This window comes from Larimichthys crocea, chromosome V (genome assembly GCF_000972845.2).
Source record: "Larimichthys crocea isolate SSNF chromosome V, L_crocea_2.0, whole genome shotgun sequence".
In the NCBI taxonomy this organism is placed as follows: domain Eukaryota; kingdom Metazoa; phylum Chordata; class Actinopteri; family Sciaenidae; genus Larimichthys; species Larimichthys crocea.
The window spans coordinates 4,217,053-4,242,094 of NC_040015.1; the positions used below are offsets into that span (position 1 = coordinate 4,217,053).

At 39.3% G+C, this 25,042-nt stretch overlaps 1 protein-coding gene across 2 annotated transcripts; it reads right to left on the bottom strand.

Moving 5' to 3' along the window:
* Positions 1–11,656: 11,656 nt before the first annotated feature.
* gabrg1 (gamma-aminobutyric acid type A receptor subunit gamma1) lies at positions 11,657–24,702 on the bottom strand. 2 transcript variants are annotated; one of them, XM_019273550.2, is made up of 9 exons: positions 24,378–24,702; positions 17,801–17,961; positions 16,420–16,487; positions 15,783–16,003; positions 15,414–15,496; positions 14,145–14,282; positions 13,637–13,789; positions 13,096–13,298; positions 11,657–12,987 (listed from the first exon to the last, which is right to left on the bottom strand). In XM_019273550.2, exons 1-9 carry the CDS (start codon positions 24,452–24,454, stop codon positions 12,709–12,711), a joined length of 1,383 nt encoding a protein of 460 aa, XP_019129095.1. In that variant the 5' UTR covers positions 24,455–24,702; the 3' UTR covers positions 11,657–12,708. The 2 variants fall into 2 exon arrangements, with proteins under 2 accessions (XP_019129095.1, XP_010748392.1); XM_010750090.3 differs by having other exon boundaries at positions 11,657–12,990.
* Positions 24,703–25,042: the final 340 nt, after the last annotated feature.

Sequence of the window (25,042 nt, forward strand, 5' to 3'; positions counted from 1 at the left end):
TCATGCATAAATACAAACACAACACCCTTCCCCTGTTTTGTGAATAAACACATCACCACTTGTGAACTCAGCGTCACCACCACCACCTCTGTGGTCCTATTACCACCTGTTACCACACAATTTTGAGATAACGGAAGAGTTTTTGGCCATGGAGTCCCTAAAGGGGACAACGCGGGGAGAGGACTTGTATAACAGTGTGTTGTGGGTCATCAAGAGGCACAAGCTCTCCCCAAGGGAAAGTATGTCAACGAGTGTGGAAGCTCAAACAGGAGATTATGTCATTTTTGGAGCTACTTGAGAAAGCTGACAATTTTCCTGAGCTGAGTGACACAGACTGTCTTTGTGATTTAGCTTTTGCTGTGGACATACTGACACACATGAATGAGCTGAACGTGAAGCTACAAGGGAAAGATCAGTTTGTACATGAAATGTACACAAACGTGTCTTTAAAACCAAGCTTTGTCACTTCAGCTAATGTCTTGTCCATTCACACAAGACCCTGAAAAGGCGCCACAGGAGTTGCAGTTGGAACTGATTGATCTCCAATGTGACATTGTCTTAAAGGAGAAGTTCAACTCTCTTAAACTAGATGAGTTTTATGCTTCACTAAGCGCAGCCAAATTTCCAAACATCCAGAAGATGGCACAGAGGATGCTGGTGTTGTTTGGGTCTATGTATGTGTGTGAACAGACTTTTAGTGTGATGAACACCAACAAAGCACCCCACAGATCCCAGCTGAGTGATGAACACTTCAGATGTGTTCTGAGAATTGCCACAACAAAACTAACACCAGACTTCGATGCCCTGGCAAAAAAGGGGGATCAACAACACTGTTCCCACTAAAAGTGAATGTATTAACATTGTAATGCCTTATAGGTTTATGTTTGATATGTACGCATCTGGTCAATGTGGCCCCTGAGCCAAAAAGTTTGCCCACGCCTGATATAGCGTCAGGTCTGATATGAAGAGATTGTGGGAAAACGGCAGCAGGATCATGTCCACTCTCCATAAAAACATATAATTTAGCCATGTGGCGTCAGGTTTGATATGAAGATGCTGCTGTTTTACAAGTATAAAACTCATTTTTAATAGTAATTATATTTTTAATAGTATAAAACGTCAACTATACTATTGTCATCGCTTGCTACAAGCGGTTTGAATATATTTTTGGATATTTTATTGTTTTTGTGCGGACTCTGGCTGACTGTCTGCCTGCTGTGTTTTTAATCTCCATGGCAACGGGAGAGTAGCGATGATGCTGGTGCCATTTTTGCACAATGTCTTCATATCAAAGTCCCTGCCACATTTTATTATTGAATAATGAACCACATTGTGACCTTTTTCTTTTTTACTGGTTTGTATTTTTATAGGCTGTTTGCTGTCTTTGCCTTCAGGCATATCCCATCATGTGCTGGTTGGAAGGCAACGAGACACCATAGACAGGTCAGCAGTTCAACATTGTTCATATTCATACAATCCAAGCCTGTATGCCAGGCAAGAAGAAACCCACATAGATTTGCATAATCCACAGTGAAGGCACCTGAGCCAGTCATGTGAGACCAAAAGCATCGAGGCACGAGAGCAATGAGGCAGTCATGTTGTGCAGCCTGTTGGCTTCAGTGCATTCCTTCAGCACAGGGCAGAGGCAGAAGAAGGAAGAGGAATGAAGACGTTACACAACCCTACATTTTGTATGTATGTACTGCTTAGCCAATAAGTTATGTGCTCCAGCTTGGTGAGGAGAAGATAAATCAGGTTCTTCTCCAAAGAAACACTGGAAAAATGCTAAAGTGTGTTAGCATTGAGGAGTGCATGCCAGGGGCACAGAAAAACAATCCTGGTTTTAGTGGCTTATCTCTTTCTCATGTGTCATTTCTAAATTGTCTCACACAGCATCTCACCACTGAGATGAACAAAGCGAATAGCAACCCTCAGACAATCCCACCCTGACCTCATCTCGTTCAGACAAGTGTGAAGAGAATCAACCCTCCAGAGGCCAGAAGAGCTACCGTCACTTCTGACTGTTTGTAGATTAATCAGTCATGCATGTGACTGAAAGGGAGGAAGAAATACTTCAACTGTTAATGTTAATTATTTGGAAGAGCAACACACACCCTGACATCTGAGGCTTCTTCATGGATGAACCAATTAAAAACAATAAGATTGCCAATTTTCGATATCTGTGCAAATATTCAGTATATCATTTTATTATATATTTTTCATTTTCCAGCCCAGTGAGTAATAGAAATATCCCTGGAGTTCTCTGAAACTGAAATTAGATTAATGTGAGAAATCAATCCATCTTAAAAACCAGAATAATGTAACTAAGGTAGATAAGCAGTCAACAGAGCATGAAAGCGAGAAAGCTGTTCAATTAAATCGACCCACACACCACTGTAATCATTTGATGAAATGAATATGTGCATATTTACACTCTGATCAAGCAAACCTTCTGTCCTGACTGGCACATCACAGCTAGAGACTGCTGAAATGTAGTTCTGGTTAACAATTCAATAACCTTTATAAATCAGTCCTCATAATTGATCCTCACAGCATACTCCCACATAAAACGTAAGATAAAGCAACGTTTTCTTAAACTTTTCACGCCATGTTCCACCTCAGAAAATATACATCTCTTCACTATTTTGACAGACATTAAAATCCAGCAGTGTAGGCCGACCCTGATCAGTTGCAAACAGGTTTGTTCATAAGAAGAAGATGATTTGTTGTTGACTGTTGAATTTTGAACAGAACCGGTTCAAGAACTAGACCTGATCTGCACTTCTCTTCCTAATATTTCTTGTTTGGAGTTTTTAAACATTTCATTTAACCTCCACTTAGTATGTCATGTCACATTTTAACTAAGCATAGATGCATCTATGCGGACGTGTCTATGTATCTATGAACGGAGGTGTCTATGTATCAGGCTGATATCAAAACAAGATATTTCAGCAAATGCAAAACTTATTTCAAACTACATTTGAGTGATCAAATGAGTTTAATTTTATTCAAAATATTTGTAGGTGCTCTGATATGTTGATATGCAATTATTTCTTTTCATTTAGTTTCCAAATTCAGAACAACAATATTTGTTACATCGATTGTTGAAGTTGTGTAATATACTATTATTATTATACTATATTGTATTTGTATTTTGATGGGTCGAGCTGTGTGAAGACCAACACCAAGATACCAAACTAGTGCAGGCAAGAAAATAACCTCAGTGTGCTCTCAGAGAATATAAGTTCTCAGCTCTAACTGTGTGCCATAACCAAAATCCTGCATCTCTAACAGAGGAAACTGTAATGACTGTCTCAAACAGATCAAAATATTTGTTACCTTTAGTAAAAGTTCATGAAAAGCTAGAATATGTAATGTACCAACTCTATTGAGTGGGTTAATGTGACAAGTACAGCTCATTTACCATTACCTATTCTAGATACTGACGCAGTTGAAGTTAATGATAAATGGTGAATACAGAAATGATACATTACATGGCATCATATTGTGCCAGAAAACACCATATAAACTGTACATCTATGTTTAATTAACCTGTCACAGTTAAACATCAGTACAGAGCATGCTCTGTGTTTCCTCAGGGACTTACAGTAGCATCACAGTGTTTCAGTTCATCTGTCTAATCCAGAGGTTTCATACTGCACTCTCATTTCCAAGCCAGGAGGTGGGAGCTTGTCAACTTCACACATCTTCGTACCCCATAATCACGTCTCACCAGGAGGCGACAGTTGGCTTTATTTTCATCCCCTCGTCAGCAACCTCATTCAGGCACCACTGCCTTCTCCCATTCAGCCTACATGGTAATTGGTACCTTCCAGAGAAAAAAGGAGGAGAGAGAGGCACAACTCGAGGGATGTGAGGTCGAAACAACAAAAGAAACCTCCAAGTGTCTTTGGATAACTCACAGCTTCTAAATAGCTTTTTTAAAAATAATATTGCATTCAGCAGCTGAGTTTGCCCGCATGTCGAAAATGTTTCATTTCCCTGGAAGCCAATGTTTCATCATTAAATTTCAATTAAAAAAGAATCAAGAAGAGCTGAACACTTATGAAATTCTAAATAGTTTAACAAAACAGTGTTTGTGCTGAGCCAATAGGCTGCCACGGTAATACTTTATATTTTCATACAGAGATTTATGAAGGCTCTTTAATCAATATCACATTTTCTTCAATAGTTGACACTGACCAGTAACAACCCTTTAACAAAACAAAGTGGAAACATTTAAGGCATCATGTTTGTATGTTTATTAGTAAAGCTAATGATGTCAGTTATATGGAGGACAATAAACAAAGGGGTTTATGGAATGTGTCTTTAATTTTATATTAGCACTGCTGAACATGAGTTGAAATACTGTTGAGCCTACTAATCATCGTTACCATTGTCTAATGGCTTTATGGTGATAATAACAGCAGGATGACAGCCAGAAAATGAAAATGTGCTTGGAAAGTAAAGCACTATACTTTGAATGAAGCTTCAGTACATTGAGCCCCCTCAGAGAAATACAAAGTAATCTACAGAAACATGGCAAAAGCATTTTTTTTACTTTGTAGCAACTTCATTCCAGAACAATGTTATATCAGTGATCAATATCGGTTTATTAAGCTTTTAACTGTATATGTTTCTTTTACCTACCAATATATTTAGTTTTGTAAAGATTATTAGATTAGATTAGACTCCACAGTGAAACCCCTTCAGATGATCCAGAACGCGGCGGTGCGCCTGATCTACAACCAACCAAAAAGGTCACATGTCACCCCGCTGCTCATCGAGCTCCACTGGCTACCTGTTGCAGCCCATATTAAAATCAAAGCGCTAATGCTCACCTACAAAGTTGTCTCTGGTACTGTACCTACTTGAACGCCCTTATACAGGCATATGCTACCTCATGACACATGCCCCTGCCACCTGTTCGCTCAAGACAATCCAAACTCTTCTCGTTTGTTGTTCCCGTTGGTGGAATGTCCTACCAGTTCCTACCAGAGCAGGGGCGTCCCTCTCTACCTTTAAAAACTCCCGAAGACATAGCTCTTCAGAGAGGACCTCCTCTCCAACACTACATGACAAATCTACTGCAATCGTGACTTAAAGGATGGATAAAAAGAACCAACCTTATCAAGAACCAGATTTTCGTAGTGTAGTAATATCTATTTTTAGTGATGCCACTGTCTAACACTGTGTAAATGCCATGTAATCTGTTTTTGAGTATAGGCACCATATTAATTGATTAACTTTATACAAACGCAACTCAGAGTCTCATCCTTCACATCAGTTCATAAACCAGCATAGAATAACATACAGGAAATATACAGTACAGCAGCAACCTGCCGAAAACACTTGATTTTATGTTTCTAGAAGGAAAGAGGTCTGTACAGCTGAATGGAGCAAGCATTGACCATTGAAGTAATCGCACTTCAAAGGACTGGTTTCAGCATTCAGACATCAGAATCTGTGTGATTGTGATTTGATTCATAATCAACAGTTTTTGTTCTAAAGTGATCATCCATTAGTAGCTTGTGGATCAGGTTAATTTTATTTCCAGTCTGGTCAGAAACATGACATAACTCAAGGTGTTTATAGTTGCTGGAATGATGTGTTCATGGTGTGATACATAACCCTGAAATATCAACTCAGTAATGACTCTATCCACCCTCTCCAATTATGAGTAACAATGACCTTCATACTGTGTATAGCAGCACTTTTTCAAAGTGCCTGACACTGTAAAATTAAATACCTGCAGAGTTAAAAATCAAAAGATATCAAATTAGAATATATTGAATACAGAATACGTAGAATATATTTAAGTGCATGTAGTACGAGGTGTAAGGGGCGATTTAAAAGGTAAATGAATGACACTGAAAGGAGCTCTTTAACTGCAGTTCAGGGCAGCAAAGGCCTTCACTTCATATACCTCAATCCTGTCAGGTTTTGGATATTATGAACTAACAGTTGTTAGTTAGCATGAAAATAAAGCATAGATAAGGCTGGTGGGAATATTAGTTTTGCAGGTATTTGGTCATAAACTAAAGTATTGGACAAATCAAAGATCAAGTGTGTAACATTTAGGAGGATTTATTGGCATAAATTAAACATAATCTTTATAGCTATGTTTTAATTTGTGTATAATCATCTGAAAAGAAATCATGTTTCTATAGTAGCCCAGAACGGACAAACTAAACACTGGCTCTAGATGGAGCCTATTATGAAGAAGAGAGTGAGGAGTATTCATTTGGTGGCAATCTTAAATCTTCACCACTAGCGCCCTTAACCAAAATGATCTTGAACGTCTCATTGAACAGACCAAAGTAGTGTACTGATTGACGGAGGTCTGAATTAAGATGAGATTTACAGAAATGCAGACATTAAGTGTTTCAGTGTGTCATACAGTGACATGCACAAGCAAACTATATAACTGTATGATAATCTTTATAAATCTAGGTTTTCTTGAAGGAGTTTTCTTTGTGTTTGATGGTTTCTTTCTGAAACATCAAGTTTCATAACACCACTTGGACTTTCCAGGCACTGCTTTATTTTCTCACAGTGTATTGAGTTAGTAGTCACGATACAATATGAGCAACATTGACAGGGAATGGCACTGTACACAGATGATACATGTGTTTATATGGCTTGAGTTGGATGCAATACATAGTATTATGCCAATCATTAATAATTAATAGAGCAAACAACCTCGCTCTCATGTTGACATGATCAGTGAACATGTTTTTGAGGTTGCTGCGCGGAAAAATACAGCATCTGATTTTGTCTTCAGCTAGTCACAATGAGGTGAATGCAGTATATGCTACATATATGTAACATGTTTGACATGGAGTTACAGAGCAACTGTGAATACACATAAATGAATCATTCGAGTTACAGATTGAAAAGCCATATAAACTTACACTTTTTTAACATAGATCATGAAAACAATCTTTTTCTTTTTTAAGCCAAGACAGGAGTGTTGAAGCCGGGGAACTGAAGGCCCAATTGACACTACTGAACTATCATATCATGTGTAGGCAGGAGCCATCAGTGCTAACCCTAAGACACAGCTTTGTCAAAACGTGCAAAATTCTTGTAGTTATACTCTGCAGTTACTATAGTCAGCAATGTAGCTATAATATTTGGGCAAAGAAGCTGCAAAAAAAAAAAGGGGCTCGCATTTATTATGCTGTAAATAACTTGTGGCATTTGTAAATGTTACGAATATATTTAGTCTATAATTTGGATTTATTCCCCCAAATATAAATAAATGCATTTAGCAACCAAAGTATCCCTAGAAGAGAAGAATATATTTGACCAACACTATGCAATATGCTATATTTTAAAGCACTGTCATCATGAGAATCAGGCTAACATTTTGCAACCCATGTATCTACAGAATTTCCTTTTGGTACAGTATCAACAGGTATACCACGTCTGTTATAAATGCTACATATCATATTTGTCATTTGCATTTGTCATGTTCTGTGATCTGAATTTGATATTGTGGTAAGAATAATGTGACAGAAAGCAGCAAAACCTAATGAGATGTTGTGAGGGTCTGTAAGAATAACCTTTGTATTTCGGCTGTAGCGACTTGAAGCTCAACCATGCTGGTGCAGCAAAACACTGATGTGTGATGATCATCATTCTCTACAGTGACTGCTTTCCAATAGCCTTGCAATGTGTGGACAGTTTACACTGTGGATATTTAAACCGGCCTAGTAAGGGATCTCTAATAAAAGCTGGGTTTAAAAACACACATGCACACATTGAATTATTTGTTTGATAGTGGATCACATACATTTTGTTTTCCATCCAAAATGTCCACTTTGCTATCAGTTTAAGAGTCATGTCAAAGTCACCACTCTGCTGGACTGAGTTTCTTTTTTAACACAACTGAAGAATCGCAATACTATGGACATGTTATAATATATTTTTAATATATCAATATCATTAATCAGTTAAAATAACATACATACATGTTATTTTAACATTTCTTGTTCAGGCCAAACTAAGTAAACTAGGAGTTATGTCACTTACTACAATGATCATGTTTGCATAGATTTATGTCGCTTTCAGTACATTCCTTGTTTGATACTGTTTTGTGTACTGACACTTCAGACGTATGCTTTCTGAAACAGAACAAAAATATGGCGATCATTAAAATTATTCTGTATCTGAAGTTTAATGAAGCAATCAGAACTGATCTGCAACATGACTTTTATACACAACATGCTACTAAGTTGTATCCTACAGTTTCTTTGGTGTATGTGAAACGTTCAAGAAATGCTTGTGTAAAGTTATTTCATTGAAAAATGTTGATGTAACATTTTTCCCTCACTTGGTATCTGTGTTGTCTGCATGTGTTCACATTTCTATTCCTACATTTAAGAGCATGAGAAAAATACCTGAACTTCTTTCTTTCTTTCTTTCTTTCTTTCTTTCTTTCTTTCTTTCTTTCTTTCTTTCTTTCTTTCTTTCTTTCTTTCTCTTAATATCACAAAAAGCTAAGGATTGAGCTGAGGACTTAGCAGTCTATATGTATGCACAGTATACTGCGGGTCAAAGATGGGGTCAGTCATTCTGGAGAAAATGAGTTGTTTCTTGAAGACCATTCCCAGGTTGTCAGATATCGACACTTTGGGTTGCCATGTGAGACTCTACAATCAACTATCCTCAAGCCAAAGTGTCTGGGAATGAGATTCAACTATCCTCGACAATGACTGACCCACCTTTAACTACAAGATCTAAAAAGAGTACAGGTGTTTTGGAACAGTTTCTAAATACTATTTACATGAAATGCTCAGTAACTTCAAAATAAATAAAGTAATAGGTATATTTTTTAATAATATTGAGGGTTCATTAAGACAGTTTGACATCTTCTTGTTTGCACATTTGTTGAAGGAAGCAAAGAACTTCATGTCAAATCACGGTCGTTCTTGACAATGCTTGTGATTTCACCAGAAGTGCTGAAGCACATTTCAGAAGCATCCCAGAAGTGTCTCACCACTTTGCTCGGAGGAGAATACGTGGCTGGTTTACTGTTTAATGGATGCCACATCAAGCAGCTCACAGCAGATCGAACTGACTGAAAGTTAGACACAGAGACCACATAGGAGAAACAATTTAACTATGTAGCCTACTTGCTCATGGTAGAATAAAAATCTGAGAAAGTTAACAAAGTCTGGCAGGCAAAATGGTCCACCTCTGAAACACTTCTGGTTGGATATGAAGCCACATGGAGAATGGCTTTAAACAGCATCAAGGCCGTAATGTCACAGAGCCGTATACCGATGGAATAAAGGTTTAAATCAAACAGTCTTCCTGGTTAGCTTACCTAAAGGCAGGGTAAGCCGCAGAAGCAATTGTGATGCTACAGTCACAGTATAATCCAAGATTTGATTTGAGGACAGAAACAGTGGTGTTACATCATTGCATTATGAACAGTGATGCTTCTTCTACTCTTCAATATTTTACTGCTATTGTGTTTGAATGGTGACTGACCTACAGAGTGACTACCTTTGAGTTGAACTGAACAGTTAGAATTAGCTAAATGTTTTCAACCTTCATCAGTCTGGTGATTTTTACCTCTAATTCAGAGTAAACAAGAAAATGTCAAACTCTACATTCATGCTCTTCTTCTGTTTATGCAAAAATGATTTACTGTATTTCTGTGCAGCTGACAATATAGAAAAAAAAATACATCTTATTAAGTCTATCTTTAATTGTTCCTTTATGGTATTGACAGCTGCTATTCAGACACTATACTGTAAATGTTGCGAGTCATTCTTAGAAGATGATGCTGGAAATATTTCAGTATAAATTCACTTAATGTGTTTTAGATTGTGTGTGTAGTGAGTCTTTTACATGCAACAGAACTGTATAAAAGGAAATTCAAGTAATTTATGAGCTGTACATTAAAGGACATTGTTTTCTCAAACCTGTTCATGAAGGACACGTACAATTTGGAGCTGGAAACTTTTTGAGAGTGGATGCGCATTTGTCTGAACAGTGCATCGATGACAATTCTATAATTTTTTGTAACTTATGATACATCAGAGTATAAAATCTGGCTGCTCGAAAAACAACCATCACTGTTGATGACAATTCACTGTTTGACAGAGGTTACAAATTCATTCCATGCAGTAGCTTCTGAGCAGAGACTGGTCTGGTTTGACCTCACTAATCATAATGCTGTGAGGTGTTGTCTAGAAAAATAGAACGCTATGAATGGAGCTGTTCAAATATATAAAGATACACTCACTGTAGTGACCAATAGTGCCTCTAGATCCCAAAACCCCTGCAGAACTCACTGTTGATGTTTGGAATCTCACATGATTTTTGAAACCCAACTGTGTTTACACAATAAGAACTATTAGTCTCCATAAGAAAATCAGAGAATGTACCTTTAAGAGAGGGAACAAAACCCCTTCATTCCATATTACAGCTACAAAGTGCAGCAATGCCTTTTTCCTGTTTCTCATCAATATCAATAGCACGGTGGCAAAGAGTAAACAAACATTGGGCTTTTTTTTTAGTTTTGATGGCAATATCTCCTCTGTGTTGACTGGAGTTTTACTTGTGCAAACATTTCTGGAGTTCCTGTAGCTTGGTTTAGGGTTTGACAGCATTTTAACAAATCCAAATCAAGTAACAAATCTTCTTGAATCAGAACCCTTTGAGTCTAATGAGATTTAGATCCTAACATGTACAAGCTCATTTTGGCTTCTGCCTCATTAACATTTGTTAACTGCAGCTAATAATCTGCCACTGGTGATGGTTGTCAATTTAACAGCCGAAAGCAATGGGTAAAAATAAGGCCTGAATGTTCTCTGTATTTATTTTTGCTAATAAAAATTAAGAGAAGAAAAATGAGAAGAGATAAAAGGTGCAATGAGAGAATTGTTAGCATTGGCGCTTAGTCAATCAGGGTATTTTGTCAACCTGGCAATGAGAAGCCAACATTTCACTGGATTAAACAGACCTAAAAGCCAAAGAAAAAACGATCTAGTGAAAAAGGCAGATAAGTGGCGTCATGAAGCACTTTTTCTGCCAAAGGGAAAATGTAATTTAGCCACATTGAGTTATTTAGATTACTTGTTATTGTGAATTCTTCTGCTGTTTAATGAAGACCCACTGCTACTCTGACTGATTGGGTAGACCAGGGGTCGGCAACCTGCGGCTCCGGAGCCGCATGCGGCTCTTTGATCCCTCTGATCTGGCTCCCTGTGACTTTTGAAAATAGTTGATGAAAAATTAAATTAAATTAAAATGTATTGTAGCGTTACAGAACTGTGTTATTGTAGGTCATAACCACGCCAAACGACATAACAGATCCCACACATCAGCCTCACTCGCACTGTACTCCATCCACTCTTGCTCACACACGCTCGCTCCTCCTCTCACCTGCTCCCCCGCCCCCTTGCTCTCATTCAGGTGCATTCACACACCATGGGAAACCACAGAACTCAACATCGTAACACTGTAACATTACTGCAGGGTCGCTACAGTATCTTGTCCAGTCCTGACCTGCAGGCGCTGTGCGCTGAGGCTCAGAAGCAGAAATCACATTAACTAAGTATGATAAATATTTTTTTTGTTTGTTTTTTTTTTTTGCACAGAATGTTTTTGTTTCATGCAGAAATGTTGCCTAATTTCGTTTTCTCTCTCTGCAGTCCTTCATTAAATGTAATAAAAAAAAACGTTGCATGCCGTGTCATTTTAAATGTCAAAAGGGTTTTGCGGCTCCCGGTGCTTTCTTTACGGTGAGAAACGGGTCCAAATGGCTCTTTGAGTGGTAAAGGTTGCCGACCCCTGGGCTAGACCGAACCCTATCATTACTCTTCCCCTTACCTTAACCAACCTGACCAACAGAGATAACAACTACTAGCCAGTCGGAGGTGCTTAAATGCTACACAGAGCGTGTTGGATAGGATTTATACTAATACTTACAGTCATTAGACTTAGATTACCTACATATGTCATCATGCAAAAAGTCATGATGTCTTTTTGATAGCAGTTCCATACCCTGCTTAAGATTATTATTCAGTTCTGATTCAAAGTTTGGAACCATCACGCAGGATGTGGCCAGGTTAAAACATGTCTGGACTACCTTGCTAAAGTTGCAGTCTCACTGCTATATGATCAACCTGGATAAGTGGCAGAAAATGGAAACCAAAGGGTTTGTAGAAGAGGAAAATAAATCTGAGTGGTAAGTGGAGATTTTCTTTTTGTTGGGTACAAAAATACCCAAAGACCAATTTCAAGAGAATACCACCTTATTATAGTGTTAGCAGTATGAGGGTCACAAAAATGGAAAGAACTTCCTGGCACAAATAAACACAGCAGATTTCATGGAACGTCAGCCTTTAACTTTTTAGATTCCTTGTCATGTCATAGTGTTCTTAATATATACCCAGTCATTAGGACTATAGTACCCAGTCGTTGTTGACCTATCTTTCTCTGGAACAAGATGTTTAACGGTTTGAGGGACAGACTAATATTACACATGACATTACTTATTTGCCATGCCTCATCACTAGCACAAAAAACAAGGCACTGCCATTCATAATTGGTCTTTAGTCTTTTTTTGTGATACATGTTTGGTAAGAGGCTATTATTTCTCCTACAAGAACAGCTCTACTTTTGAGAAATGCTTACAGGTGTTAAACTCCAGTCATCCTTTTTTGTTTTTTTGTTGAGGTACTTGTTTTATAGATAGAGATAACCTATCCAATAAACCAGATTGAAAAGGCCAAATGCAGTGGGGAAGAATATTCGTGAGTAAGAATCAATCTTGGAAACCCGTACGTGCATCCTGTTTTCGCGCCAGGCACCTGAGCGACAGTCATCGAAGCAGCAGAAGAAGCTGGTGCAGTCTTTTCCATCCAAACACTCGTAGGCATAGTCAGCCTCCTCGTGATAGGGCACAATGTTGTTCATCTGCAGCAGAGATGTTCCAGGTCGGATATTCACCATGCTGGATGCTTTCTGCTGGGAAGGAGACACAGACACAGATATTTCAGTACGTTGCTGTTATCCCTCAGAGGAATTAAAATGAAATGGAAAGGGAGAATTAAAAAAAAGAGTGTTCGGCACCTGTGTGTTATTGTTGGCTTTAGCTTTTTTGGTCTGTCTGTTGCTGGTGAAGTAGTGCAGCGTCCCGTACTCCATGAGGGCGGCAAAGGTGAAGATGAAGCAGACAGAGACGAACAGGTCCATGGCAGTGACATAGGAAACCTTGGGCAGGGACTTCCTGGAGATGGTGCTCAGAGTTGTCATGGTAAGCACGGTGGTAATACCTAAATTGAATGTCACAGAGCTTGTCAGTGGAATATGAAATAGTTTTTTTTTTCTACATTGACTTAATTAATTGTGTCATATGTGGTGAATTTGTAACAGCCAAAGCTTAGATTAGTGAAATTCCATTTCAGAAAGGGGTATTTTGACAAAAACTTACTGGCATTAGGGCCAATTGTGTGAAACTTAGAAAGCACAACCTTAAAGCTCCTGAAAACTTGGCTTCAAATTTTACTTGTTGCTCTACAATATTGAGAAAATACTTTTAAGACCGTCATTTCCTCATTGTGTTGAATTTGAACGAATTTGAACTGTGGTATAAAATAAGAACACTGGAAACCTAGAGATGTGCGGGCTGGGACAGCATCCTTGTTGATCCAGAAGGAGACCCAGGACAAAACCACGATCATGCTGCATGGAATGTAGGTCTGGATGGTGAAGTAGCCCATTCTCCGACTCAGGTCAAAAAAGATCGTCATGATAACATATTCCCCTGAAAGGTTAACAATAAGGTAGCAATAGAGTTCAAAACATTAATAAGCCCAGGCCAATATAGAACACACTCTGGGATTTTGAGTAACTCATTTCAGGTTACCAATTTCATACATACATTACATATAGTTTTATTTATGCATAAATTAATTACCTGCTTACATATGGATTACTAAATAAGTAAAGTACAGAAGACTGCACACATGAAAATGATTTCTTTACACCATGGTCACACAAATGGATAAATACTGAATTCTACTGAACTCTTCAATAAACCTAATCCCAATTCTTGCAAAATTGGTGTGACAAAACATGAGACTGGCAACATGTAAGAGGACTGGTCCATAATCTTTCACCTGACTGGGTGTGTGCCACATCAGAAGTGTTCCTCAATCCTACAAATGCAAACTGGTAGAGTCTCCAGTAGCGCTGGTCTGCCACCTCCACCGCACGCCTCTGCCACCGGTACATGATCTCATTCTTGGGATATCCATCTGCAGAAATAACCCCAAATACATTATAGATAAATCAGAAAGAAAGCTCAAAGCTCAGCTTGTTCATTCAGTGTAATGTACATCACATGGGAGCATTGGACAATGGCAAGGGGAGCATTCAAGATGGATCTGACTGGCACAGTCTCATGAAATGTTGTCAAATTAGCAAAATGTCTTCAAATGCAAATAATAGTCTATAGTAGGTAAACATGAACATATAAATAAACATGAGCTTTGAAAATACTTTATTTGACTTGAGCTGGAAGAAGGCTCATGTATGCAAGGTTTGAAAATATCCTAAACTACCACTGAAATAAATATTATTGGGTCAAAAAGTCCTGATACCTGTCCTTTTTCAGCGTTTTGTTCAAAATGAAGTATACATCTAATGCTATTGTTTGCTAATATGAAACTGCTATGGTTAGCCGTCTGGGGTCTGAACAATCCAAATTGCAAAATCAACTGATATGACCATTGATGGGACCCAGAGGAAGTCCAATATTGGCAAAGAAAACCCTCTTGGTTAAGGTTAGATAAATATTGTTTAAGGTACACAAGAAATTTCTTCAGTAGTTAAGAAACCGATATTGACTGTTAGTAGAAGATAGTACATTATCCAAGGTCAATTCCAAGGTTTCCTTAGTTAGCTAGTTGTTTAGTAGCTTTTGTTACTGAAATGACCACCAGGTTGTGCTCATTTGACGTAATTTTGTGTGACTGTGCTGGCCCTGATATTTGTCTTTAACTCCATGAAATGGTCTTAGCATTTTTCACTAGTGTGTGGAAGATTAAGATCATGACAAGACATGAAAAGGCTAAAGCACGATGCAAGAGACGAATGTGAAGGATGACACAGACAGCATGAATCTAGTAGAGGGTGCATAATTCATTAAGTCTGTCGGAGAAAATGGGACTGGGTGACCTCCTCTCTCCGCTGGTGGAGCAGATGATAGATTGTTACTGGCTTAGAGAGGGCAGCCTCAAGCAGATGGGCCTTTAGTCAAGGAGAAGGAACATGGACTTAGCCACTATGCCAGCCCACAAAGAAGCCCCTCTCTCTGGGCGAGGTACAGAAGTTGAAGTCGAGATGGTGGGTTCAAAAATGGGAGGGGAAAATATTTGACCACCTACAGCTTGAAAACTCCAGTGGACACGAGTGCTCATCCATTGGAAAGTTATGCAGCTTAAGGTAACACTCCGCATTAATAGTCAACCTGACAGAAACAGAATTGTGACAGAGAAAAAGCAAGTCTCAGGGTTGTTTTTTCCCTCCCAAGGTACTTTATGTTCTCTCTGTAATTACACCAACAAATACAGAAGAAAATAATGACCGTTAGCTCATGCTTTGACAAATTGGGATCACCTAAAAGAGAACTATACAATAAAAATACAGATGTGCACAATAAAGCTGCACAAACAACAGAGATCTTTGAGTTGATAGTTCAACATTAAAAATGGTTACAAAAAAACATTAGCAAACTGGATGCATAACTGTCCTACCTCAGTGTGTACATGACTCTCCCATTGCTCCACAGCCTCAGGAGGCGATTGGGAGTAGTGATCCAGTGGGCGTCAGATTTGCGGGAATTTCTGAAGAATGTGTCCGGAATCCAGATTTTGCCTACCATGTTACTGTTGAGCATGAGCAGCTTCATCGAGCTGTTAAACTTGAGTCGACTGTCATACCATGTTTGGGCAAAGAAGATGTCAATGGTGTATTCCTGCAACAGAGTTAGAAAGTCCAATAAATAAAAATCTCAAACCGATGCCCATTTTCTCGTTTTTCTGTTTCCTCCTCAGTAGATGGTTAGAGGTTGAAAGCTTTTGGATCTTGAGTTAAGATTTTGTCTTGTTAAACCAAAGCAAAGAATAAATGTTTGCTAACTATTAATAGAGTATAGGGATTCAAGGTCCCAGAGGATGAACCCTAATGACTAAAACTGTAAAAGCATAGTTTCATTGTAGCTTGCATGGGCTGGTTATTTGACATTAGCAATGGGGGATGTATCCATCTATTTTGATAAGATAAATGTAAACCATTATTTTTCTCCAGTGGGGAAATTCTATAAATCACCCATCATATCAGTCATGAAAAAGAGTGAAACCAGAGTGAAAGTGAAACCAGGAGAAGTCTCACCATGTTGATGGGGTCTACTGGTCCAATGCTGTTGACATACACGGCTGTTTCAATCACCGTCGGCCTCACTGAAACATAACAGAAGAAATACTGTACTGACAAAGACTGCATCAACTTTTTGTTAGTTGCTGTCCAAAAAGGTGATGTCTGCCTCATCGAGTGAGCTACAACAAAGAGTTCTACATCATTTTTTTGCAATTCCTATCACCTGAGAGTTTTATCTCATCTTGATCTTATTATGTGTCTTATAAAATTGCAATTAACAACTTTCCACTTCCACTAAATCACCAGCTTCATGATCCCAGGATCACTAATATTAGTTTTAGTGAAGTAACAAAAAGACAGATAGAGACCTCATGGAGGTTGGCTGTTAGACAACTTTTAGACACACTTTCTTCTCACCCTGGACAAACTAAAATAATGAACTTCAGTATAACACACACACGCTGCCAACATTATTATTACAAAGCTACATGTGTGTTGTAATGATGTATGAGCTTGAACTTGTGATCATCATGACCATTTTTTTGTTTCCCTCTACTGTTCATTGAGGGAGGACATGATGCAGGGGTAAAACTATTTTAGAGAGTTGCAAAACAAATCACTTTTAATGAGTTGTTTTGCAATGCAAGGTGAAATTGGTAACAATATTTATGAGGAAGGTAACAATGAGGAAGGACAAGGACTGTAATGTACAATGAACTGGACATTTTCAAATTGTGCAAAAATGCCGGAATGCACAAAAATACACTGACTGACATGAATAACAGGTTGGTGAAATGATAATGTCATTACTTTCACTTAGTGTCAGCAAATGCTACTCTCAATTGCTTCAAGTAACTTAGAAGCAAGTACATATAAAGTGAATGTGGTGGTAGAAACACAGTATGTAAGAATCAGCACTCTTTGTACAATGAAACACTACAGAATTCTGCTGAGACACATTAATATTTCAGCAACTTTTGACCCTTTTTTACACAAGAAAACAAAGTGTTACTCTTACACAACCACTCATTTAATCATAAGTCTGCCTTGCTACAGTCTAGCCACACTCAGTCTGCATGAACACCTTTATAATGCCCGGGTTTAGACCCAGGTTTATTCAAGTTTGAGACCGGGTGTCTAATTTTGGATGTTTATGAAATCCAGATAGCTCAGACACTCAACATTGAGCCATGATAGCCTGAAATTGCAGTTTGACATTACGTCAGACTGCACCAGACTGTACAATACAGTCAGAAAAACATCAACACTGCTTCAAGTTGATGTGTGTTGATGTGTGTTGATGTCACAAATAGTGTGGCTCTCCCAAAGCAGTATGAGTTACTACTCATAACAGAGTTAAAACAAAGCACATTTCCAGAGGATGAACATGACTTGCCTCCGATGTCAGGCCGCAGTTTGTTGTCGTAGCCCTGCAGCAGTTTATTCAGGATCAAAGTCACATCGCTCTCATAGACTTTTGGTGATAAGACCCAGGTCTTATTTATGGGAACATCTTCATAGTCTTCTTCCTCCTGTTTACTGGGTCCAATTGCTGCACTGTGGAGTAGAAAAAAGATAGTGTAAGAAACAAAGTTACAGTTATAGTTCTTGCACATAATTCAGTGGGTATGTGTGAATGCTTGAAAATAAAGAGGGTTGATCCATGCTTAGGTCGGCTTTGAGCAATGGGTTGGATTTGGTAGTCAAAGGTCAAAACAGTATACATTTGTACTGGATTTCAAAACTCTTGGAAAACCCACTTAAACAGCACTTAAGCATCCAGACTACAACACTGGGTGAAAGTTCCTGTGATCTGTCATTGAAGTCAACAGCCTTCCAGTACCCACACCTGCATATAGGAAAAGCCCACACCTGCAGGGGATCACCTCGGCACACAGACAGAAATAAACTCGTTTGCTCAGCCTCAGATTCCCTTCTGGTTGTTGAGGAAAAGTAATGTGTTAGACATGCTTCATGTGTCAGCTGACTAGAAGACTGAAATCTTGATTCAGTCCAAAATACCAAACAGAACAAGTCATGAGGTAGTGGCTGGCTCTATGCTCTTCAGAACATTGACCGTAGGTCTAAACTGTCCATTTTCTACCAGGTCTAAGCATGCTAACCAAGGTAGCCCCATATGTCCTTCTCCTTAGGCACTACCGCCAGAGGGATTCCGAGGCATTTGCATGCCAGATGGCATACGTAATACGCGCCGAGTACATTTGGCATGTTCTCAAAGAGTCTTTGAGAACAATTCATTTTAGAAATGAGTATACTGGAGCCATCACAGACTGTCCAGACTGGACGTGTTTCAAAGTGATTTAATCACAGCAGCTGTCTATATTAGCCACGTAATGGCTACAGGCAAAGCAAGGTTAATAGATACTGACGGAGCACTGAAACTTCTGCTCATGTTGTCATTGCTATGTGTCTGGTGTAGACAGAAGGACTGGGATTAGGAATCGGTGTTTAAATTGGATACACCTCTTTGCTGTTTTGCAAAGTTTCATTAGGCTGTAGAAGTCTCCAAAGGACAAAAGACATATTTTGCTTATAAAGCATGTATTTGTTCTGTGCTTATGTCAGCAAACAACGTAGCACAAAATCAGCTGTCTCTGCAAATTCTGAAAGCTATTTATTTTGTGATCACAGCAACACATTTCTATAAAGGCCATTTTCAATCATCTTCTGTTGTGAAGCAAATAAAGCTACATTTTATCTCACACAGGAAGTCACATCCAAACTCCCAGTAGAAAAAAAAAGAAAGTGTTCTTGGGATGTAACCTGGGAATGACACACAGCTGTAGGCAGGTTTGTGTGTATTTTCTGATGCCCTGCATTGCTGTGTCTATTACAGACAGTTTCACATGGCTGAACTCTATCTGTGCCAAGGTGTGCTATTGCTGTTCTCTGTTAATGAACATGGATTTGATACTGTAAAGAGACCTGAGGACTTGGCATCCAGCCCAGACTTTTAATACAAAGAACATGACCTCAGCCATGGCACAATAACCTAGTGCAGCAGATATAATACTGTGGAAGACTTCATGAAACATGTTCATCTGAATCATACTTAACATCATCTGAATCATACTTAACATAAATCATGGATAGAAAATAGCAAACACACACAACAGACATAACATAACATAACACACATAAATAGTAATTATATGTTTTTTATTATTCTTTTTCTTTTTATTCACTGGCAGTGAAGTTTCAGAATGTTAGTGCTGGTGTGTTAATTTGTCTGTGTCCATCTAAACACCATGGTAAAGACAAGATGTTGGTCCACAAAGGTGAACAACTAATTACATGTACATGGATTCTGCTGTGGATTTACACGGTCACTGGAGCTCAAATACGTTAAATGATCCCACAAAAAAATCAACGGCATAATGCTTCACCATTGCTTTCTGATGTCCTAAGGTTTAGTAGAATTTAGATTTGTTTTTGTAGTTGTGCAGTACTACATTACATATGAATTAATTTGACTGATGCTTTTTTTTTAAGCAAACACATATTAGGTAGAAGGAAAAAGTTGAAGTTTAGTTTGAGGACACTGTCTAAGCTATATCCATCCATATGCAGATTCGTTGGCTATATGACCACACAAGGGTGACAACCAGAAAGATTTGTTTTGTTTCTTCTAAGAACAGAAGTTCATAGTTTAGTGTTTTATACTTCTCTTAATATGTAAATGAACTTACAAGAAAATGGGAGCGAAGCTTAACATCCCCCAACGTTCTATGACAGAACAAGGACTTGCATAAAAGCTGTAATTTCATGTAGGCTCTACAACATCGCTATTCCTTGATTTCTACACCTAGCAATTACCATTCCCTGGTCCTCTATGTGTCAAGCTTATCTGATTCTGTGTTACAGTTCTCAGTCTTGCAAAAAAACTGATGCTGATGGAGTCCAAAAAAAGAATAAAAGGAGGTGCAAATTCGATAGAATGGTGGAGGTACAAGCAAGCAGCAACCACTACACTTGACTGCACCAGACTGACATTCAAATGGGGCATTTTGAAAAACTCCAGCTGAGTGTAACAACACAGGGCACAGCCTTTAGCACTGAGCCGTGGTGGCAGTGAAAGCTGGCGAGGCAGTTCAACTGAATCTCCTTAGTTTGATTCTGAGTGTTGATTCAACAGGAGCCCTGAAGACTTTCAGTGATGAATCACTGATTCCGCACCAGTTCAGTCTGTCTCAGCATGTTCATCCTCAGGGACTCTGCTCATCTGCCATTTGTTCTAGTGGTTTCCTACTCGACAAGTTAAAACCAATGAATCCTGTGCTGCTACCACTGAAGTTAAAGAACCAAAAGGCTTTTGAGCAGTTCACCATTTAACGTGTTATATCAATAACACGTTAAATGTAATAATAATAATTGAAGCATGACAGCCCCTTATTATTATTTTTTCATATTCTATAAAGAAGGAATAAAACATGTTTGAGGAAAATCACTTACAAGATGCAAACAACATGGATGGTGTCAGTAAAAGAACTATAGGAAGGCAGCGTTTCGCCTCTTGTTCAAGGGAAGCGATTGCACCAGGTACGTAATGTACCGCAATCATGAGGAATGAAGGGACAGTTGCACTTCCTCATCTACATGAGGTGATTTGAGTGGAGCACTGTTCATCTTATAAATTAAAGTAATAACACTTTACATCTCCCTATTTAACATGTTTAAGCAGGTACTCAATGACAATATAGCAAAACGCAGTTGTAATTCAGTAAGTTTTCTGCTTATAAATGTTCACAAATACTGAAAATCAGTAAATACTTTATAATGTGTCATACACATCACTCACCACTACCAGGGTAGCAATCAAGGTAAGAGTCATAATGTATGACCAACTAACCTTCTCTCATCACGTCACCTTGGTTGCTTGTTCGTGCCACTTCACATCATAAGAAAAATCAGGTCTTATCCCACTTAACATGCTACCCAAATCCTGATACAGGATCTCATGACTAGATTACTATAACGTCCTTACGGGCCTCCCAGCCTGTACAGTGAAACCTTTTCAGATGATCCATAAGACAGCAACGCACCTGGTTTTCAATGAACCACAAAGGTCATGTCAGCCCACTGCTCATCAAGCTACACTGGCTACCTGAAGCAGCCCACCTTAAATTAAAATCGCTAATGCTTGTCTACAAAGTAGTCCCTGGTTCTGCATCTACCTACTTGAATGCCCTTCAGTAGCTCACGACTGTTGCACTGCTCCAATGAACAGGGAAATCCAGACTCTTCTCATCTGTTGTTCCCCGTTGGTGGAAGGTTCCTAAAAGTTCCTACCAGATCAGGGGCGTCCCTCTCTACCTTTAAAAACCTCCTGAAGACCTCCAGCTCTTCACAGATGACCTCCTCTTCAACACTACCAACAAGTGGACAATCTAAATCCATCCCCCTCTACAACTGTCATTTGATTCTACGTAACTAATACTTATTGCCACACTAAAATGTTCTTATCTCACTGTCTTGATCGTTACCCCTTTTTGTCAGGGAAAGTGTCAGCTAAATGACTAAATGTAATGTAATGTACACCATTTCCTAAATGTTTGTATACTGTTTATGACTGCTAAATACAACAAAACCAGATGATGGTCTGTTTTGTTACTTCGGAGAAGACAGGCACTTAATATTCAAAACATGTATGATTAAGTATGATTGATTTACTAGACCCTCCAAGCAAGTTTCAAGACTTCTGCCATGAATAATAATTTGTCTGTTTTCTGAATTAATCAGTATAATTACATCTTCTCCCTCACTGAAAAATCTAAGAATGAACATGCAAATATTGTAAGTATGTTAACTGATGTATGTGAACTGATGTACATACTAGATCGTGATGATCTTTTCCTAAACTGTACCTATTTGTTAATGTTACCATGATGATGGTCACCTCGTTCTTTCCTGCACGTCCAGAATTCATGAAATGTCTAATGTTTCTCAGCAAGTTTTATTTTGAAAGTCTACCCAGGCATTGTGTATTGTTAATTTGACTGCTGTGTAGTTTGAAGCACAGGGCCACTGACCAAACTGCCATATTTGATGAGTTGGGAGGTGTTGCAGAGATAATGTAAGTATAGGTGCATGTGTTAAAAATAAAATTAAAGTTCTCTGAAGAAAGATAAACTGTCCAACTTTCAGCAGATGGTTATGAAAATAAACTGTGTACATAGAATGCATCATTCTGCACAGTGAGCCTCACGCATCACACTGAAGGAACAATCAGCAAAAACCCGTTTTTGTAGAGGGAGTATTATTAGTTCTCTTGAATCAGTAGTTTCTTTGTAAACATCTGCAGCATCAGTGAAAAAAGGTGACGCCTGCGCACTTACTCTGTCGCTTCACAAAAGTTTAATACTGACAACTTTTCACCCCAACTTTCTCAGATCAGAATGTTGGTGAAGATTTAAATGGGATCGAAACAAAGTCATAATTAAATGAGTTACACACAGAAGAGAACGAAAAATGAGCCTTTAATATCTACAGATGCCACACGTCCTCTTCAGTGACAGTATAAAGAATAAACAGCATATGCATGATGTCACCCACAGGAAACAAGTGCCATTTTGAAGCTGCAAATATGCGGCCCTGCCCACTGCCATGTGCACTGTTCTGCTTTTTCCACCTCCCAGCTAATCTAATTGGCAAAGATGTGGATCATCTGCGGTTGGAATGTTCTGTAGCCAGCGTCAAGTGGACCCTTAGGGATGTTTTTTTGGGAACTTCCACATTGGCTTAATTTCCCAGCCCCAGAGGTTGCCCCATGGTCCTCTTCCATGCGTCCACCATGTTGAACCACAATGCTTCTACAGTAGCCCTGAAAGGACAAACTAAACACTGGCTCTGGATAGAGACTTTCGGCCTTTTGTGGTCACAGTAGTTTCTCCTTCATGCTACAGAGGAGAGCATTGGGCGAGGTGGCTGCAATCTACCACCGCCTAGATGGCACTAAATCCTACACACTGGACCTTTAAGTTATAGATTATGAATGTCATGCTTGAAAAACATATGAAATTACCAGAAAGAAGGGGGCCTAAAAAGAAGATATTAAGCTGCATTATGGAAAAATGTAAGATCCAGGATCCCTAGAGACTAAAAGTCAAGCTGCTGCTTCAACTTTAACCATTTTTCCTGAAATGAGAGTTGCTCTGATTGGACTTGCTCACAGACACATTATTTACCTTTTAATTCACATGAGATGCTATTTGGAAATACATTAAACGAATTTTTTTATTAATTTTTTTATTTCCTTCGAGGTTTATCGGACCACCTTCCAGGCCGCAAATGTTTCACTTTGTTGGGTGTGTTACCTGATCTCACAGGAGGTGTTTAAACATTTAGTGTGCAGAGTGACTTGCTTTGTAAAGAAATGCAGAATCTCTTTAGCAGATCAGCAGCTCCTATCCAACATTTTCACATTTTTTACCTGGAAGAGTGGGCCTGTCCTCTCCAGGACACAATTTACACCTCTGTGACCATGGGACCATTGGAGGTTACCTCTGAGGCTGAGGTAAGTGAAGATCTGTCTCACAAGGAACAAAATCATCCATCATCCCTCCATCAAAAGCCACTTGACATTCTACTGCTGTACCAAGAGAAAAAAGAGCTTAATGCGCATGGCAGACCCTCTGAAACTACAACTCGAACGCTCCTGTGATAATTCTACCTGGCTTTTGTGCACGGATTAGAAAAATGCAGATGACTGAAGGTTGGTTAATTTTAAGATTTCCCGACGGAGCAGACGATCAAACGTTTTCCCTCTCAGGCCCAGCTCATAATAACCCACTGTTGTGTGATCACAGGTAAAAATACAAGATGCGGAACGCGGCGATTCCTGACACGATGCCCCGCAGGAGGCGGCAACATCTGCAACCGTTTACCCTGACAAAGCTGCCTCCTTTCGACCATGATGGAGGCACCCGAGCTCCATCACCTCAGCGCACACTTACCAGAGTCCGAGGAAAGCGAAGAGCAGCCAGGGGTTCATGGCTTTGTCCTGCACGGCTGGGAGAAAAAGGCGCTTCATTCTCTGTCTGCTCCACAGCTGGAAAAACGACCTTAACGCGCGCGCGCGAGTGTCTGTGTGTGTGTGTGTGTGTGTGAGCGAGAGTGTGTGTGTGTGTGTCCACGGAAATCAGAGTCGTTCTGTCATCAGGTCGCCAATAAACGCAGCCGATGAGGTTAAATGCAGCTACGGAATGATGTGAGAGATGCGTCCATGCTGTGCGTGTGTGTGTGTGTGTGTGTGTGTGTGTGTGTGTGTGTGTGTGTGTGTGTGTGTGTGTGAGAGAGAGAGAGAGAGAGAGAGCGAGAGAGAGAGAGAGAGTGTGTGTTTGGAGAGGGAGGATGGAAGATGTGGCTGCTGCCGGAGAGCTGACTCTGCTCTAGTCCATCTGCAGTGCTGCTAACAGGCTAATGTGGATCCGATACACGCTGAAACATCTGTTTGTTTTTTTTCACCTTTTGCACACTGACCCACTGACGCTACATCCACGTTTACACTCATGTTTGTGCGTCTGAGGGAAATCTGAGCTCTGTGCAGATGAAGCACGCCTCACGTTCACACCTGCCTCTGCGTAATCCAGAGCCACATCAGCAAAGGCTGAACAGCTTC